This window comes from Bos javanicus, chromosome 1 (assembly GCF_032452875.1).
Source record: "Bos javanicus breed banteng chromosome 1, ARS-OSU_banteng_1.0, whole genome shotgun sequence".
Lineage (NCBI taxonomy): Eukaryota > Metazoa > Chordata > Mammalia > Artiodactyla > Bovidae > Bos > Bos javanicus.
The window spans coordinates 135,650,840-135,670,211 of record NC_083868.1 but is presented as its reverse complement, the minus strand read 5'-3'; the positions used below and the strand labels follow the sequence as shown (position 1 = coordinate 135,670,211).

Sequence of the window (19,372 nt, the reverse complement as noted above, 5' to 3'; positions counted from 1 at the left end):
GATGAGGTAAATTAAATCAAAATTGGATTTTGTAGATACTATGATAAACTATTAATAAAAGGCAAAATAATGCTTTTTTTTTTTTTTTAAATAGATGCTCACAACAGCTTTAGGTTTCCCTATAAATTGAGTTCATATCACCACCAAAAAAAATGCGTGCCAACTACCTGTAGTCTGCACCTAGAGAGGCCGCAATCCCATTTAGTTCACTCTGCTTCTTACTGAGTTTCTTACTAACACACACCACAACGTTCTCAAGTGGCTTCGGAGCATCTTCCTGCCCATGGAAAATAAAAGAAACAGATCAATCATTATTATTTCAAATGTTTTTTTTAAATCTAAAACTTCCTTTTAATAAGAGATATAATTCCACCTTTTCTGAATGGGCATCCTTCAGTTGAGGGCTGGCAGAAAGAGCAACAGCATTTCGAGAGCTATTTGCCAAAGCAAGTTTCAGGTTTTTGACGATGACTTCTGAGAGTGGTGTACTCAGTTTCCTTTTCTGCTGGCTGGGACCTCCTGGAGTTTCCAAGGCTGCGAGAGCATCCTGTGTATATGGAGGAGGAGGAGGAGGAGGAGGAAGGAAGTGAGGAAAAGGAAGAGAAAAGGAGAGAAAGAAGAGGGGAGACAGAGGTAAACAGAAAAAGGAAAGGGGAAAAAAGAGGTAAAGAGAGAAGGGGAATAATCCTCAGTATTAACTGGATTATAGCTTTAACCTACTCCAGCTTTCCTCCAAACAACAATAAAAAGAATGAAGTATTATCTGTATCTATATAGACAATGAAGAAAACAATTCCATACTGTCCAACAAACTGGTTCAAAGAGACCAAGCAGCTTAATACATTTTCAGTAGTATTTTACCACATTTGTCTGATCTTACAGTTGAAATGGCTCAGACGGTAAAGCATCTGCCTACAATGCAGGAGACCTGGGCTCGATCCCTGGGTCAGGAAGATCTCCTGGAGAAGGAAATGGCAACCCACTCCAGTATTCTTGCTTGGAAAATCCCACGGACAGAGGAGCCTGGTAGGCTACAGTCCATGGGGTCGCAAAGAGTTGGATACGACTGAGCGACTTCACTTCACAGTTGAAATTGGTTAAAATGATACAAAAAAAAACAAAATAAACAAAACAAACAAGTAAACAAGCAAAAAACACAGAAGGAAACAAGTAAGCAAGGATGGATATAAACTAGACATGAACAATAAGGAGGATTAAAAAGTCATATTGAGCTGAGGATTATGAAAAATCTTCAAAGGTACAAAATATATGCCTATTCCCAAGCCACCCCAATTCCCACGTGAGCACTAGTCACTGCTGTTCAGGACTTGTGCTCATTCTCTTTCCCATTTGAATAGTATTCCATATACACAGCAGAAAGTATTTAGCCAGTGCTCAAGTCATGAATATTAACCTTGAACACACACAATTTGCACAGGTAAAGGAAACCATGTAAGCAAAATGCATGCACCAACACTGATATATTCTCATGAGCAAAGCATCAGTGTTTCACCATGTACTAGAGAGCAGAGTAGATAATCAGATTTTTCTTTTTTGCCCATCTGTTACATTAATTTAAAGACCACTGAGTACAAGGTGAAGTACTATTTTATATATCACAAGAGAGAGACATTGCTAAACACATTATGACTGAACAATAAAACCTTTAAATGTGCTTTATACCTTCACTGAGACTATTTCAGAACCATCAGTTTTTCACTGTAAAGTAGAAGAATGGTCTCAACAAACAGAAATATTTCTACTATCTTGCCTATTATTATTCCATTTACTATTCAAAGAATATTACTAGCTTTGAGACCTTAGAAATCATCTAGATATGCTCCATAATTTTACAGATGGGGATAATGAAACACAAAGAAGTTGACTTGCCTTAAAAGGCAGTAAGAGGCAAAGCAGAGGCCTGATTTTAGATCTCACAATTCCCAAACCAGTGCTTTCCCTCTACTTTTCACAGCATAAGTAGTGTTACAGTAAAAATATTACTTCAGAAGAAATCTGATCAAAGATTTAGCTTGGAGAAAACTGTCCCAGGTCAATTTATGTTTATTTTCTGAAGATGAACAACTTGCAAACTTTAAGTCTGCTCCAAAACATACTATGAGTAAAACCACACAATAATTTTGCAAAGGTTCATGGATAAAAAAAATCATGGTTCGCACAGCTATTTGAAAGGCCAAGAACTACTAAAGGAATAGTGAAGAAAATTATCTTTGGGGAATGAAAGAAAACTATCTGAGAAGGTTGAATTAAACCTTCATTTGTGAATGCATTTTTTAGACAGGGAGCCATATTCCAATGCTCAGAAGATCAAAGAAAGATGCACACTTAACTCATCTTTTTAGGGCAAATGACTGAAAGGTAAAGAGAGAACATTTTCAGAAAGTGCACTGGGTGTATTCCTAGAATCAAAACCTAAGTCCAATGTGTCTATGTAATTGTACAGTTTATGAAACTATTTATCACACAATTTCACTTGATTCTTACAGTAAGTGTGTAAGTTTTCAGTGATATTATCCTATTTGTACAAAAGATAGAACTGATGCTCAAATATATTAAACAATCTGCGAATCATACCATTCACAACAGACACAGAACTTGAACCCAGATGTCCTGATTTCACACCATATATATCTCTAGCTGTTACCTCAACGCTGGGTATACATAGGGACTCATTATCATGAATCTATTTGCCAATATTTCTGAAGTTACTACTACAAACTAAGTGATGGAGAACTTGGTGCTTTAACTTTATGAACTATAAAACTGTTATCTCCAGAACCATTTTCTATAAGCCTCACCTTCACATCAAAGGAAGGCTTGAACAGTTTGTCCTTGGACAGAAACTTTGACGGCGTATCCAGGTGTAATGAGGGCTCCTTCTGAAGTGACTGTCCTGGGGAAGGGGACACTGAAGCCTGTCCGGAGTGCTGTGACATCACCGTGCGGAAAGCTTTACTCTGAAAGCGGTTCATATCTAAAGGTGTAACGGCTGTTTTTCTCTGAGTTTCCAGATGTGTTACAGGATGCTCTGGAGTATCTGGATTTAGATTCACCTCATTTGTTGTTTCAGTTTCCAAACTTTGTTCTAGAGATTTAAAATGAAAAGAAACAAATATGAGCCACTGATGTCATTTTCTTGTCTCTAAAGAGGCATACAAGAAGTGATGTTTTTATCTTCCTATTAGTTTTCATGTGAATTCTTAAGTACACTTCACACCACAAAGCTATAAACTTACTTTCAAAGAAATAAACCAGACATTAAAATATATGTTGAGTTAGACAAGCAAATCAACTGAAATAATGAATGAAATTAGATTTCCTGTTTCATCTTGTTATAACTTAAAATATTCTCAATAAACCTCATAATTTGCCCAAAATTATATAAGCAAGTGCCAAAGAATGCGATACTGGAGAAGACATTTGAGAGTCCCTTGAAGATCAAACCAGTCAATCCTAAAGGAAATCAACCCTAAATATTCATTGGAAGGACTAATGCTGAAGCTGAAGCTCCAATACTTTGGCCACCTGATGTGAAGAGCTGACTCACTGGAAAGACAGAAGACAAAAGAAGAGGGTGGCAGAGGATGAGATGGTTAGGTAGCATCATTGACTCAATGGATATAAGCTTAAGCAAACTCTGGCAGACAGTGAAGGTCAGGGAGGCCTGGTGTGCTGGGTCCATGGGGTCACAAAGAGTCAGACATGACTTAGTGATTGAACAAGAAGTTAATATCATCTTGGTCAATGGCAGAGTAAAAAGAAAATCCCAATTATATGTACTCAGAGTTAACAACTACAGTCAAGTTTTTGAAAAGTTCTTAATGAGATTTTAATATGACCTAAACATTACTTCGCCTCAGTTGTAAAATTCCCAGTTTATCTAGAGAAAAGTAATAAGTAATAGCTTTGAGAACTGTTCCCAAGGTTCCCTAAAGTGTGACCTGGGATGCCCTCATGTTATATAAGAGAGGCTACTGTGTCCTCCCATTCTGCCTCCTACCATTTTTCAACATTTATCAAGAACACTTACTAGATGGCTGCTCCATGCCAGGTCCAATCTAGACAATGAAAATATATAATTTACAAGATGCATGTACTCCTTGCCTTTTCAGAGCTTATGGCTGAGCAGGGAAACAGGAAAGTAAACTGGAATGGTAACACTGGGATAAGAGTTACAAAAGAGGCATGGTGTTATGGCAAGACAAGGCCATACTTATAAATCAAGGAAGGTTTTTCCAGGGAAAGTGATATCTAAGCTGGGAGCTGAAAGACAAGGAGGAACAAGCAAGCACAAGGCGGGCAAGAGATAAGTTGCAGAAGTCCAGGAACAGACTGGAATAGAATAAAATGCATAGACAGGAAAAACTAAAATAGGAATAGACAGCACTTTACTCACAGAAGGAACAGTAAATGGGATCCAAGCTCACATCTTTAGATTCAAACACTGAGACCCTTGAACACTCCCATACTGTTTGTACCTTCTAGCTTTCAGATTGTGCCTACACTTGATAGTACAATTATAAATTAAACATTTCTGCTATGAACGTACTTATATTGCTCACCCCTCTCCCCAATAATGGGTGCCCAACAGTGGCTCATGTTAAAGGGAGAAATCTTAATGAACTGTCTGAAAAACAAGTTTTAGCACATTCATATACCAGAAACTGTGGGGTCACAAACAGTCAGACACGACTTAGCAACTGAACAACAATCCCAGAAACCAAACTGTAAAAATATATATAAAATGACAAACAAAAATATTAACCTTCTTTAGATGAATTTTCAATCAGGAAATGGTTTTCATTTGCTCTCTTTCCCAATCTAGCAGACTCTAACAGCCAAGCTATGGTGACTGCTGGTAAATTCCACTTCTTGGCAGCTTCATATTTAGAACCACCTGGCTCTTTCAAAACAAGATGTGTACTGGCAAACATGCCTTTCTTTGCATTGGACTTGCGAACGAAGTATTCTTGAACACTGAAAGTTACATTTTAAAAAAAAGCAAATGGTCATATGCATAATAGTTGGCAAAGAATGACATTTCTAATACAATGGTGTTGTCAGAGTTCTAAGTAAAGAAAATACATTAAAAGTTGGTTATATTTCTTAAATTAAGCTAATCCTCTTACAATACCTACTCTAGGATAAAAATGTATTGTTAAAATTAAACTTTTAAAAATTAATTATTTAAAAATAAGCAAATTAAACCAGACTTACAAGAAATAACCAGAAAGATAATCTATTTAATTGGTCATCACCCACCTACCCACCTTGTCTTTCCTCCCAGTAAAAGACACGGAACAACTAGGGGAGCAAAGGATGAGTATGAATAACACAACTTCTAGCCCTACACCCCAACTTCTCTAAGCATTTTCAAGTATATCATTGGATCCTCTCAGTATTTGTGAAATACCAATATTTTACAAGTTATCATAAAGATCCAACCTGGGAAAAGATGCAGAGAAATTAAGCGTCTTCCTCAAGATCACAGAATATTAAAGAGAACACCACCGTTTGAGATACAAACAGAAATGTCTTTTAGGACTTCTGGGTTTCAGGTCTAGTTCCTCACTTCTAAGATTTTGTCAAGTATCCCACATTTTCCCTAGTACTTTCAAGGATTCATTTTTCACATTTAACCCACTGATCAATTAATTTGGTACTTATTTTGGTATGAGATGTTGCTCCGATTTTATTGAATTATCTCTTCCTCAATAAGCTGAAACATCACCTTTATCATATACTAAATTCGTTTGTATTTAGGTCTATTTCTATGCTTTCTGTCTGTTCACTTAACTTTCTGCTACTTACAGACATACTATTATCTAGTGAGGTTTACAAAATATATTTAAATAACAATTCTATTTCAGAATTTTTATGACTTTCCTGCTTGCTAATATTTTCTTATGAATTTAAGAATTAGTCTGCTTATTGCCCTCTCTAAACAATTCCTTTATAATGTTTATAGTCTTCCTGTCCAAGAACAGGTACATCTTTTATACTCTTCAAGTCCTGTTTCCCTCAATAGCATTTTACAAGTTTCCGTAGCTCTTCCAAGTTTCACTTTCAACTTTTTTCTTAAATCAAAATATAGTTGACATACAATATTAATTTAAGGTGTATGATATAGTGACTCAACATTTAAATAGATTACAAAAGATCAATACCAAATCTAATTACATCCCTGTGACTTTTAAATTTTATAACTGGAATTTTGTACCTCTTAATCCCCTTCACTAATTTTGCCCAGCCTCTTATTCCCTTCCCTTCTGCTGCTGCTGCTAAGTCGTTTCAGTCGTGTCCGACTCTGTGAGACCCCATCGACGGCAGCCCACCAGGCTCCCCCATCCCTGGGATTCTCCAGACAAGAACACTGGAGTGGGTTGCCATTTCCTCCCTTCTGGTGACCACTAATTTATTCTCTGTATCTATGAGTCTATTTTGGTTTTATTTTGTTCATTCATTTTCTTTCTTTTTAAGATTACATATCAGTTGCTACCTATTTATCTCTTACTACAGATTTAGTAAGAGACCTCTGTTTTCATTAGCTCTTCTAACTAGCTGCACATATGAAGGTCAGTGACTTCTGTATATTAGTATTTTATGTAATCAGTTTGCTGAATTTTTCTATGAGCACTGCTTTAGTCTACTGCCATATTTTCTTACTGTTCTTTTCTACAATTTGTTTTTTCCAAAAGTTTATTGTTTAGTATAACCAAAGTATAGAACACAGCAAAAAAGGAAATATAAGATTTAGTGAATTATAAAATGAAAACCCTTATTTTCCCCACCCACGTCAGAAGACAGACTCTTACCAGTCACTCCAGAACCTCTCCAATATGCCTCTTCTGTTAGTACCACCCCTCCCCTCCCATGTTAATAGCAGCCACTGTTTGGATATTTATAGTTATCACTTCCTTACTTTACAATGTCATAAACCTCTGTCCATAGTTCATCAGGTACTCTATCAGATCTAGTCCCTTAAATCTATTCCTCACTTCCACTGTATAGTCATAAGGGATTTGATTTAGGTCATACATGGTCTAGTGGTTTTTTCCACTTTCTTCAATGTCAGTCTGAATTTGGCAATAAGGAGTTCATGATCCGAGCCACAGTCAGCTCCCAGTCTTGTTTTTGCTGACTATATAGAGCTTCTCCATCTTTGGCTGCAAAGAATATAATCAATCTCATTTCGGTGTTGACCATCTGGTGATGTCCATGTGCAGAGTCTTCTCTTGTGTTGTTGGAAGAGGGTGTTTGCTATGACCAGTGCATTCTCTTGGCAGAACTCTATTAGCCTTTGCCCTGCTTCATTCTGTACTCCAAAGCCAAATTTGCCTGTTACTCCAGGTGTTTCTTTACTTCCTACTTTTGCATTCCAGTCCCCTATAATGAAAAGGACACCTTTTTTGGGTGTTAGTACTAGAATGTCTTATAGGTCTTCATAAAACTGTTCAACTTCAGCTTCTTCAGGGCTACTGGTTGGGGCACAGACTTGGATTACCGTGATATTGAATGGTTTGCCTTGGAAACGAACAGAGATCATTCTGTCGTTTTTGAGATTGCATCCAAGTACTGCATTTTGGACTCTTTTGTTGACTATGATGGCTACGCCATTTTTCCTAAGGAATTTCTGCCCACAGTAGTAGATATAAAGGTCTATCTAGTCAAGGTTATGGTTTTTCCAGTGGTCATGTATGGATGTGAGAGCTGGACTATAAAGCAGAGCACCGAAGAATTGATGCTTTTGAACTGTGGTGCTGGAGAAGACTCTTGAGAGTCCCTTGGACTGCAAGGAGATCCAATCAGTCCATCCTAAAGGAGATCAGTCCTGGGTGTTCATTGGAAGGACTGATCTTGGAGCTAAAACTCCAATATTTTGGCCACCTCATGCGAAGAGCTGACTCACTTGAAAGACCCTGATGCTGGGAAAGACTGCTGGCAGGAGGAGAAGGGGATGACAGAGGATGAGATGGTTGGATGGCATCACCAACTCAATGGACATGGTTTTGGGTGGACTCTGGGAGTTGGTGATGGACAGGGAGGCCTGGTATGCTGCGGTTCATGGGGTTGCAAAGAGTCGGACATGACTGAGCAACTGAACTGAACTGAACTTCCTTACTTTATCACTTCCCACCCTTAAACACTACATTTCATTTTTTATGTCTTTTGGCTTCCAGGTTCCCTCTTCTTTCCATGCCCCCTTTATATCTGTTGAAGATACTGGATCATGAGGTTTCATTATTTTGATAAGATTGTTTCAAGATGGTTGTATATTCTTCATAAGGAGGCATATGTCTAGTTTTCTCTTTATTTTGTGAATGTTGGTTTTCAATATCTAGATTCTTCCATTTATTAGGAGTCAAAATTTTACCATTTCTTCTTCACTCATTTGTTGGAATACCTCTATAAAGGGAAACTTTGTCTTATCTATTATTATGGATACAGTCTGATACAGACTGTACAGGAAGGCAGAATAAATACCAGATCCTTTCTCCTCATTTACCAGCTTTCAAAAATAATGAGTTGGTTTCCTAGCATCCTTCAAACATGGCCAATTAACTTAGTTTTTTGGTGCCATTATGAAATCATGATTGAAATATTATTTGATGATGTCTGGAGCCACTGCTGCTATTGACACTTTTCCTGTCTTCGGCCAGTGGTGGTCCTTTTGACACAATCCTTCATAGTAGTCTTCAATAATATATTTGTTCTCCATTCTGACAAAAGGTTCCAGACTCACTGGTATCTTTTCTGCCCCAGACGTAGAACTGATCATTTCTCTAAGCTTTACTTTCTTTTAGTGGGAAATGGTATTTTAAGGTCACAATGTGGGTACTGGTGTTGCTTGTTACTATTAGGTTGACAATGATATCTAGGCTTATAAATGGTTTTGAATTCCTCTTTGAACCAAGAGTTATTAAAAAGTTCTAAAATGTCCAGTTGATACAGTCTTCATTTTCCATTTCTACTATTCATTTCTAATTTTTTTAGAAATTAAAAACCTTCAGTGTAAATAGCATTCTTTATTTACAACATGCTTTTTCCCCGTTAAATGCCTTTCAATTTGAATTCAAACTTGTCTGATAATAAAATTGTACCCCTCTCTTTTCACATATCTTTGCCCATCTTTACTTTTTTCCCCAAATGTTCTGAATCACTTTGGTTTAGGTGTGGCTCTTGTTTTAAAGTATTTTAAGTGCTGTTTCATGATATAATCTAAAAGAACTTTTCCTTTAATGTGAAAGTCAGTCCATTTACAATTATTTATGTAACAGTTTTCTACTTTTTTTTTAAACAGCCACCATTAAAGTTCACTTAGGGGTTGGGCTAATTTAAAGAACTTTTAAATTCATTTTCTTTCTCCTAAAGTATTCATTATTTCTGCTTAACACTGCATTGCAGAGAAACAATGTATACTAAAAAAGAATATGGCACACAGAAGGAAATAACACTGAGACAAGCAGTATCTTTAAATATTCCTTTTCTTGGTAGTAAGCATTAATGCCTGTAGTCTTAATACTTGCTAAGTACTTGTCTAACATCATTCTCTCCCTTCCACTTTGAGCCACCACATCAGATATGCAACATACTCCTCATAAATATTATAAGAAATCCAGTGAAATGCTAATTTGTATGCTTTTCAGTAAGTAAAAACAAATAATACATACACCAAGAGGGCAAGTACTAAAAATACTACATACCTGGCTCCAAGGTGATTTGCTAAGAATGTCAATGAATCTTTTTCAGCTCCTACACATTGGCTGAATGAAAGAACACAACCCTCTAAAGGAGTCATTCCTGCCATAACTGGAACTGGTGTGAAGAGAGGATTTGACTTTGGATCAATTAAAGTCTGGTAGTCTATACACATTACCTTTTAAAAACAAGAAAAACATCATCATCAACCTGAAATAAGCAATTAGTGGTTAACACTGGTTCAGTTACAGTGAAAAGCAATTTTATTAATATGTGTATATGCTCATTCACAATACATTTAAAATTATAATATTAAAATGTATCAGTCATTATATAGGATATTAAAATCAGATTTATCATTGAATTTCCTAAATATTGCTTTAAATTTAATTTCTTCCAACGTAGTTATTTTTCCTCTTAAGTCTTGGAAAGTTGAAAAAGGCAGTGGTTGAAATTATCATTGATAAGCCAACAAGATGCAATAATACATAAGTGCATGTCATGCTTTGGTAGTAGGAAAACAGGGAAAACCTAAATATGAGAAGACCTGGAGTCACTTTCCTAGGAAAGAATGCTGCTGATGTAGCCCCTCTATTCTACCAGGATTAGGACTAAGAAGCTTGTGTATTTTATTATTGATAATTTCCTTTGCTAAAAACAAAATCCAGACAGTGCCCAAACCCAAATACCAGTCTACCAAAACTAAAGTGCCAAAGATATATAGCTTCAGACACCCTTCAATACTACATTTGAACTGATGCGGTGTTTTCTTACCAGCCATGTGTTTGTTACAACTTCTCCCACAGTTGCCTGTACTTCACATCCCAGCAGAGGAACCACAGCATAATCAGCAACAACTCTGCTCTGAAGGGACACAATTTTTCCAGCATTTTCTCTTATGATGATTGCAATATTAGATTCATTTTCATTACTAAACCCCAAAACTAGGAAACTCTTTTGGCTAAATAAACCTTCTTCGGTAATTGTAGAAACATCAGGGAGGCAATGACTGATGGAAGACTGGTGTTCTTGCAGAGAAATATGAGTAGAATCATTACGGGGCTCCACATGAGTAGAGTCACTACAGAGCCCAACTTCAGACTTGGCAACTTCAACTGGAAAAGAAAAAGAAACGTTTTCTAACAGGTAATTTACTTTATAAAGTTTATCTCCTAGTAAGGATATAAAGGTAACAGGGAGCCTAAGAACTGTGACCACACTTACAAAACTAAGGCTTTATAAGTATACAATGAAGAAAGAATATGACCTACCCCATCCTCTGGGTTCCCAAGACAGCAATGAGTATTACCATCCTCGGATAAGAGCAATCATGTTAGTATTCTAGTATTCCTAGTATACTAGAAAATTGTGAGGCTCAAGTAACTCGAACTGGCAATGGCACCCTACTCCAGTACTCGTGCCTGGAAAATCCCATGGATGGAGGAACCTGGTGGGCTCCAGTCCATGGGGTCGCTAAGAGTCAGACAGGACTGAGTGACTTCACTTTCACTTTTCACTTTCATGCACTGGAGAAGGAAATGGCAACCCACTCCAGTGTTCTTGCCTGGAGAATCCCAGGGACGGGCGAGCCTGGTGGGCTGCTGTCTATGGGGTCGCACACGACTGAAGTGACTTAGCAGTAGCAGTAACTCAAAAATTATGAAGCTCCAATAACTCCTCAAGGGGCTTCCCTTGTGGCTCCGCTGGTAAAGACTCTGCCTGTGATGCAGGAGACCTGAATTCAGTCCCTGGGTGGGAAGATCTGGAGGAGGGAAAGGCCACCCATTCCAGTATTCTGGCCTGGAGAATTCCATGGACAGTCCATGGGGTCACAAAGAGTCAAACACAACTGAGCAACTTTCAGCATTTTCCAAGCCCTGCTTCCTGGGATTCCAACAGCCTGAAGGCTAGTCAAAGATTCTTTTCTATTTACATAGAGTTAGTTGCTCAGCTATGTCTGACTCTTTGTGACCCCATGTACTACAGCCTGCCAGGCTTCTCTGTCCGTGGGATTCTCCAGACAAGAACACTGGAGTGAGTTGCCATTTCCTTCTGGGGATTTTCCTGACCCAAGAAATTGAACCTGGGTCTCCCACATTCCAGGGAGATTCTTTACCATCAGAGCCACCAGGAACATAGGCACTGTACTTAAGTGCTTTTCGTGAATGTAATTAATGCTTATGATAATATAAGGCTAGTTCTATTGCTGTATCTACACCCATCCTTCAAGAAGAATGTCAGGTCTAAACAGGTTATATAATTTCTCTAAGGTCACACAGTTATTAGCTGGCAGAAATGAGATATAAACCAAAGTTTGTCTGACTGCAGGGTCCGTAACATTATGTTATAGTTGTTCTAGTTGCTAAGTCGTGTCCCACTCTTTTCTGACTCCATGGACTGTAGCCAGCCAGGATCCTCTGTCCATGGGATTTCCCAGGCAAAAACACTGAAGTGGGTTGCCATTTCCTTCTACAGGGGATCTTCCTGACCTAGGTATTGAACCCACATCTCCTGCACAGCAGGCGGATTCTTTACTGCTGAGCCACCAGGGAAGCCATCTTCTTATTTCTATCCTCATCTCCAACAGGCAGAACTCTCTTCATTTTAATTACTGTATATGGGTGTGTGTGTGTGTGTGTGTGTACATATATAAATGACTCTTTACACTTTTAAACTAATTACTGTATATACACATTCATACAGTCATTAGTTGAAAAGTGAAAAGTCATGCTTATTGGAGAAAAGTATATATAAAGTGTGCATATATATATATATAAAATAAAGTATGTATATACACACTTTAATTTCTACTTAATGCAAATATTTAAATTGCTCTGAGACTCTGAAGAAGCTGTTCTGTCTAGAGCATTTACTAATCAGTATGTCAGGAGATTCTCTGACCTTCAGTTTGATACTGTAAGGAATAAAGGATAACAGTGTATCTATAATTTAGAGGGATGTATTCCCAATGGCTCAGCAGGTAAAGAATCTGCCTGCAATGCAGGAGACGCAGGAGACTAGGGTTTAATCCTGGGTCAGGAAGTTCCCCTGGAGGAGGAAATGGCTACTCACTCCAGTATTCTTGCCTGAAAAATGCCAGGAAAGAGGAGCCTGGTAGGCCACAGTCTAAAGGGTCACAAAGAGTCAGACATGACTGAGCACACATGAGGATGAATAAGCCTAGATGGAAATAAAGGTGACATGATACTATAAAACATTTAGAAAGCAGTTTTAAAATGTATAATATAAAATGTAAAAACAAATTTTTTTTTGCATTAAAATTGCTCACAATCACATCTCGGAGGAAAAAAACAACTTTGATGTTTCTGTGTAATTGGTGAGGTGTAAGAACAAAGAAACCAGCGGGAATTTTAGAATACTACAGTAAAAACTGGAGAAGGAAATGGCAACCCACTTCAGTATTCTTGCCTGGAAAATTCCACAGACAGAGGAGCCTGGTGGGCTACAGTCCATGGGGTCGCAGAGTTGGCCATGACTGAACACATCAGTACATACTATAAAAACAAACTAGAAATACTATGTTCTTCTAAATTATAAGTAAAACCCTGAAGTTATTAAAGGTTCAGAATAAAATAACACATTTTATAGCAGTTCATTTACTAATAGAACCCTCTTTTCAAACAGATGTCATTTGGAAGCCCAACAGACACTTTTTCATAGCTTTTTCAACATGAAGTAAACACTTAATTACATTCTTTCAAAGGTACTTGGGGATTCACTGAGATTTACTATCACCAAATCCTTTCAAAGTCAGTACACTACTAGCTGCTTCAGAAAGGAAGATTTGAGAAACTAATTGCCTTACTCCAACAACCACCCTTGTTGAAGGATAGCACATAAAACTGCTTCCAGTCAATAGGTGGTCTTTTTGTACTAAAACATCCTAAAAAATTAGGATGATCTGATATGATACACTACTAAAGCATAAGGAAATGGTCTGACAAAAATCATTTTTCAGAACAACATGAACAGTGTGGATTATTAAATACTGTTTTAAGCTGAAAAAAAAAGGAAAATTGAAATTCTCTAAAAATATGTCAAAAATAAATAAATAAAAATATGGCCAGCTAGACACGCAGAACCCTCTCACCATAAAACACCTAAAAATAGAGGATGAAATATTAAAGGTATCATTATAAATGCAAAGCTGAGTTTGCAAAAAAGCAAGGTAAATTCTCAAATGCTAAAAATGAAGTGGAAGTATGAATCCAGAGCATTAAGTAATCACTAAAGGTAACAATTAACATCTATTTTCGCAGTGACCAACACCCTTAGGATTTAAGGATGTCATGTAGAGGGACAGGAGTCAAGCCTTTTATCCCACACTAATTAGAGGTGGGGAAGAATATATGCTTCCACTCAGAAACCCTAAAGGAAGATGCCTTCAGTAAAAATGTCCATCAAAAACCAATCAACCACCACCATGTTCACCCTGCAAAAAGAGATGAGAAGTACATGATTTTGGCTTTTAGGGGGTGGGGGGGTGGTTGTCAACACATCTCTCTTGGGAATCTGTCATCATAGGCTGGTCCTCAGAGTAGGTTAGGGCCTGATGGTCCAAAAACATCTAGCTAATAAGTAACTTAGGGGTGTCCTAAGTTGGGAAATTCCTAGGCTCCTGGCAGGTTTAAACATAAACTTTATCTGGAGGACCAAATTCTCTTCCCAGGCTTCTTAGGACCTCAAGTCCTAACGAGAAAGAGTTTATATAATAAATATCACAAAACACATGAGGAAGCCAAGCATCATGAAAAACAATCAAGAGAACTACCCCGGTTCTTCATTCAGATGTTGCAAGAGGTTTAAAATGTCTCAAGAAATAAAGCAAAACCCCCCCACAAATACAGAACAACACACTACTTAAAGAACTAGGACTTCTATGAACTGAAAAATACTGAAAGTCAAAGTTTAATGGATGGGTTAAACATATTAGGCAATAGCTAAACAGAAAAATAGTGTTGTAGAAGGAAAATCTGAAGAAATTACATATAATAAATAAAAAGATGAAATTAGAAAGACAGATTAAGGACACAGAGCTAAAGGGGAGTTACAGAATACAGAGAATGAAGGAAAGCAATATTCAAACACATAATAGATGAAAAATTTTTAAAAACTAATAAAAGAAAAAAAAATCACTAATTCTCTGATTCAAAAAGTACAATGATTTGCAAATAAGACAGATAAATGGTAAAACTCCAGGACACACACAAAAAAGGTATTAAAAATAGAGAAAAAAGATGCTGCTGCTGTTTAGCCACTAAGCTGTGTCAGACTCTTGCGACTCCATGGACTGCAGCCTGCCAAGTTCCTCTATCAATGGAATTTTGCAGGCATAAACACTGGAGCAGGTTGCCATTTGGTACTTCAGGGGAACTTCCCAACTCAGGGATCAAACCCTCATCTCTTGTGTCTCTTGCACTGGCAGGTGAATTCTTAACCATTAGCACCACCAAACAGAGAAAAAAAGATTTCCTACAAAAGAATGACAAGTAAGCTGACATCTGACTTCTTAATTAGCAGTCATGGAAACAGATGACAAAGAAAAAATATCTCCCAAGAGCTCTGACAAATTAACTGTCTAGAACTGTCTTTTAAGGACAAGGGCAAAATAAAGACATTAACAGAAATTTCCAAAGGATATATCTTAAGAAAAAAGAAAATTATTTCAAAGGAGAGAGATCAGATGCAATAAGGAATCAGGAGCAAAGAAGTAGCTAAATATGCTGGTAAATCAAAACAATTACTGAATATAGAAAACAACAATGCCTAATTGTGAGATTAAAGGACAATGAAAATACAAGACGAAATCACATAAGCTGAATATATTAATGAGTGCATGTGTAGAGAGTATGGTTGGTAGTGATGCTGAAGATAAACGTTATAAGGTTCTTAAATTATTCACAAGAAAGACAAAAATTCTAATTAATTTTAAATTTTAAGCTATGATGTGCATTAGATTTTCAAGGGTAAACACTGAAAACATAAAACAGTATATATAAACTTCCAAATCAGTAGAGGGAAAGATGCAGAGTTGGAAGTGTGATCTGGGGAAGGAAAAGGCAAGCTCAACCCATCCAAAAGACAAAAATGTTTAAAAAACAAACGAAAACCAAGGAAGCATGGAAAAATGGGACAAATAGCACAGAACAAGAGGGTAGAAAATAATCCAAATATATCACAAATAACAACAAATGTAAATCAACCAATTTTCAATTAAAAGAAAGTCACACTAAAAAAATACCTATGTGAAGCAGGCATAGGTGTTTTAATATCAGATAAAATAGATCTTAAGTAAAAGAAAAATTAGGAAAATGAGGATCCCCATGTAATAAGACTTCAAAATACACACAAAAGAACTGAATGTGACAGAATTGCATGGAAAAAGTGACAGTCACCATTACAATAGAGGAGTTTAACATCTATTTCATTAATGCATAGATAGAACTGACAAAACTTGATTACATCACACAAATGTATAAAATTTCCAAATAATCATAGAAAACATTTTTCTGAGGCACAGAAAAATATTTACAAAAACTACTTCCTAAACACCTCACAGACCAAATATATGATAAAATTAGAAAACATTTAGAACAGAATATTTTGGCGACCTGATGCAAAGAACAGACTCATTAGAAAAGACCCGGAAGCTGGGAAAAATTAGAGGTAAAAAGAGAAAGGTGCAGCAGAGGATGAGATGGCTAGATAGCATCACTGACTTAATGGATACGAGTTTGAGCAAACTCCAGGAGATAGTGAATGACAGGAAAGCCTGGAGTGCTTCAGTCCATGGGGTGGCAGAGTCAGACACGACTCTGCGAGTGAGTAACAACAATAACAAATTACAAAAATTCTACATAAAAGATCTTTTGGGACTTCTCTGGTGGTAAAGTAGATAAGGATCCACCTGCCAAAGCAGGGGACATGGGTCTGATTCCCGGTCTGGGAAGAGTCCACATGCTGTGGACTCCATGTGCCTCAACTACTGAGCCCATGCCACAACCACTAGAACCCAAGTGCTCTAGAGCCTGTGCTCCACAGGAGAAGTCCCCGTAAGGAGGAACCCACGCCCTGCAATGAGAAGCCTGTGCACTGCAACTAGAGGAACCTTTGCTCTCCAAAACTAGAGAAAGCCTGTGTGCAGCAATGAAGACCCAGTGCGATCAAAATATAAAATAATTAAAAAAAAATATATTTTGAAATACAACTAGTTGAGTGAGTACTTTGAGAGAAATCTATTGACATACTTAGATAAAAAGACTAACAAAAAAAAGAAAGCAAATCGTGCAACTCAAGAAATCAGAAGGAAAAAAATAAATTTATGAATGAAATTAGTTTCCTAAAACGACTATTAAAATTAGCCATTAAGCTTCCTAGAAAACACAGCTTACAAAAGTTGATGCAGAAAAAAACACAACTGAACAGTCTTATATCCATTAAGTGAATTAGTACTATAAAATTTTCTTACAAAGAAACACTAGGCCCAGAGAGATGAGTTTCATCACACATTCAAGGATAGGGAACCCCAATGATACACAAACTCTGAGATTTAAAAAAAAAAGGAAAAAATAACCCCACCATCTACCACAAACTGAGATTTTTTTAAAAAGAAAGAATAATCCTCAATCCACTCAATTAATAACACAATCCAACAAAGATAACAGACAAAGGAAAAGTATAGGCCAGTATCACACTGAGTAGATAAAAGCCTAAATCAAATATTAGCAAACTAAATATAGTAATGTGTAAAAAAGATGAATATATCACATCCAGAAGAATTTAAACTTGATTTGACAATATAAAATCTAATACGATTTATCACAGCAAGAAGGAAAAACCATATGATAATTCCAATGAACAGAGGAAAAGCATGTAATACCCAGATCAAAGTTCTAAAGAAGGATAAAAACAAAACTTTTATGAGAAAACATATGAGAAAGTTTCATGACTAGCTTTCGTAATGATTTCTTAATTATGACACCAAAAATACAGGCAATGAGAAAAAAACAGATAAACTGGACTTCATCACAGTTAAAACTTTCATCTACCAAAGAACACAATGTGAAAACACTACCCAAAGAAGGGGGAACATATATACAAATCAAATAACTGATAAGAGATCAATATTCAGAATATATAAAGAACTCCTACTACTCAGGAACAAAAAACAGTCAACCCGATTGAATAAACATTTCTCCAAAGAAGATATATAGATGGCCAATAAGAGCAGGAAATGATGCACAACATCACTAATCAGGGAAATGAAAATCAAAACCATCAGTGAGATATCACTTCAAATCCATTAGGATGACTTTTATATGAAAAAAAAAAAAAAGGAAATACAGTATGTTCTAAGGATATAGAGAAACTAGAACTTTTGTGCATAGCTGGTGAAGATGTAAAGTAGTTCAGCACTGTGGAAAACAGCAAGATAGTTTCCCAAAAAGTTAAACATAGAATTACCATGACTTATCAATTCCACCTCTGAGACTATATCTAAAAGAACTGAAAGCAGGAACTTGAACAGATATCTGTACACCAATGTTCATAGCACCATAATTTACAACAGCCAAAGGTAAAGACAACTCAAGTGTCCATCAACAGAAAATGGAACAGACAATTCCAACATACAGTGGAGTATTATTCAACTTTAATAAGGAATGATATTCTGACACATGCTAAAACATGGCCTTGAGGACATAATGCTAAGTGAAATAAGCCAGACACAAAAGGTATTGTCTTGAGTCCATGTATATGAGCTAACTAGAATAGTCAAATTCATAGAGACAGAAATATAATGGTGGATACCAGGAAATGGGCTGGAGGAATATAGAGTTACTATTTAAGGCCTATAAAGTTTCAGTTTGGGAAGATAAAGTTCTGGCATGGATGGTAATGATGGTGGCAAAACTATGTGAATATAATTAATACCACTAAACTGTATATCTAAGGACGGTTAAAATGGTCAATTTTATGTCAGGCATATTTTACCACAATTTTTAAAAAACTCAATACCCAAAATGTTCTTATTCAAAATGTTTTATTCTTGTATATCAGTAAAATATAATTTTAAGAATTAAAATATCAAATGAACAGACACAAAATACAAAAAATTAGGGATAGTTGTAACACAGCATGTCTAGTATCTTATGACTCGTTATACTTTATTGAAAAACATAAACTGTATGCTGATATTCTATATTCATGGACAGGAAGATCTTTTTATTGTAAAGATGTCAATCCTGCTCCAAATAATTTCAGTACAATCCCAACCGAATTCTCATACAGATTTATTCAAACTGACAAATTAATTTTAAAAATTTATATAGAAGCAAAAGTTCAAAAATAGTTAAGAAACTTTTGTAAAGGAAACTGGAGGGCCTTGACATTTCAGATATCAAAACATATTACAAAAGCTATTAAAATAAGATGGTTTATCAGTGAAGTATCTCAATGGAACAGAATAAAAAGCCTAAACACAGATCCCCACTTAACAGACCCTTAATAAATGACAGGGGCAAGAGGGCAAATTAGTAGACAAAGGATGGCCTATTCAAAAAAGTTTGAGAATAAGTGATTATTTACACTGATAATTTGAATGCTTCTTATCAAATGCAAAAATCAACTCCAT

General features: G+C 36.5%; 1 protein-coding gene across 4 annotated transcripts in view; it reads right to left on the bottom strand.

Annotated features, from left to right (window-relative positions):
• The window catches only part of TOPBP1 (DNA topoisomerase II binding protein 1), a 71,161-nt gene that overhangs the window by 32,917 nt on the left and 18,872 nt on the right, over positions 1-19,372 (bottom strand). For all 4 annotated transcript variants that reach the window (XM_061421216.1, XM_061421222.1, XM_061421219.1 and 1 more), the window contains 6 exons: positions 10,495-10,835; positions 9,726-9,898; positions 4,787-4,998; positions 2,820-3,106; positions 374-547; positions 168-277 (listed from right to left, as the gene is read on the bottom strand). In XM_061421216.1, coding sequence (XP_061277200.1) covers positions 168-277; positions 374-547; positions 2,820-3,106; positions 4,787-4,998; positions 9,726-9,898; positions 10,495-10,835 — 1,297 coding nt within the window. The remainder of the gene's footprint in view (positions 1-167; positions 278-373; positions 548-2,819; positions 3,107-4,786; positions 4,999-9,725; positions 9,899-10,494; positions 10,836-19,372) is intronic.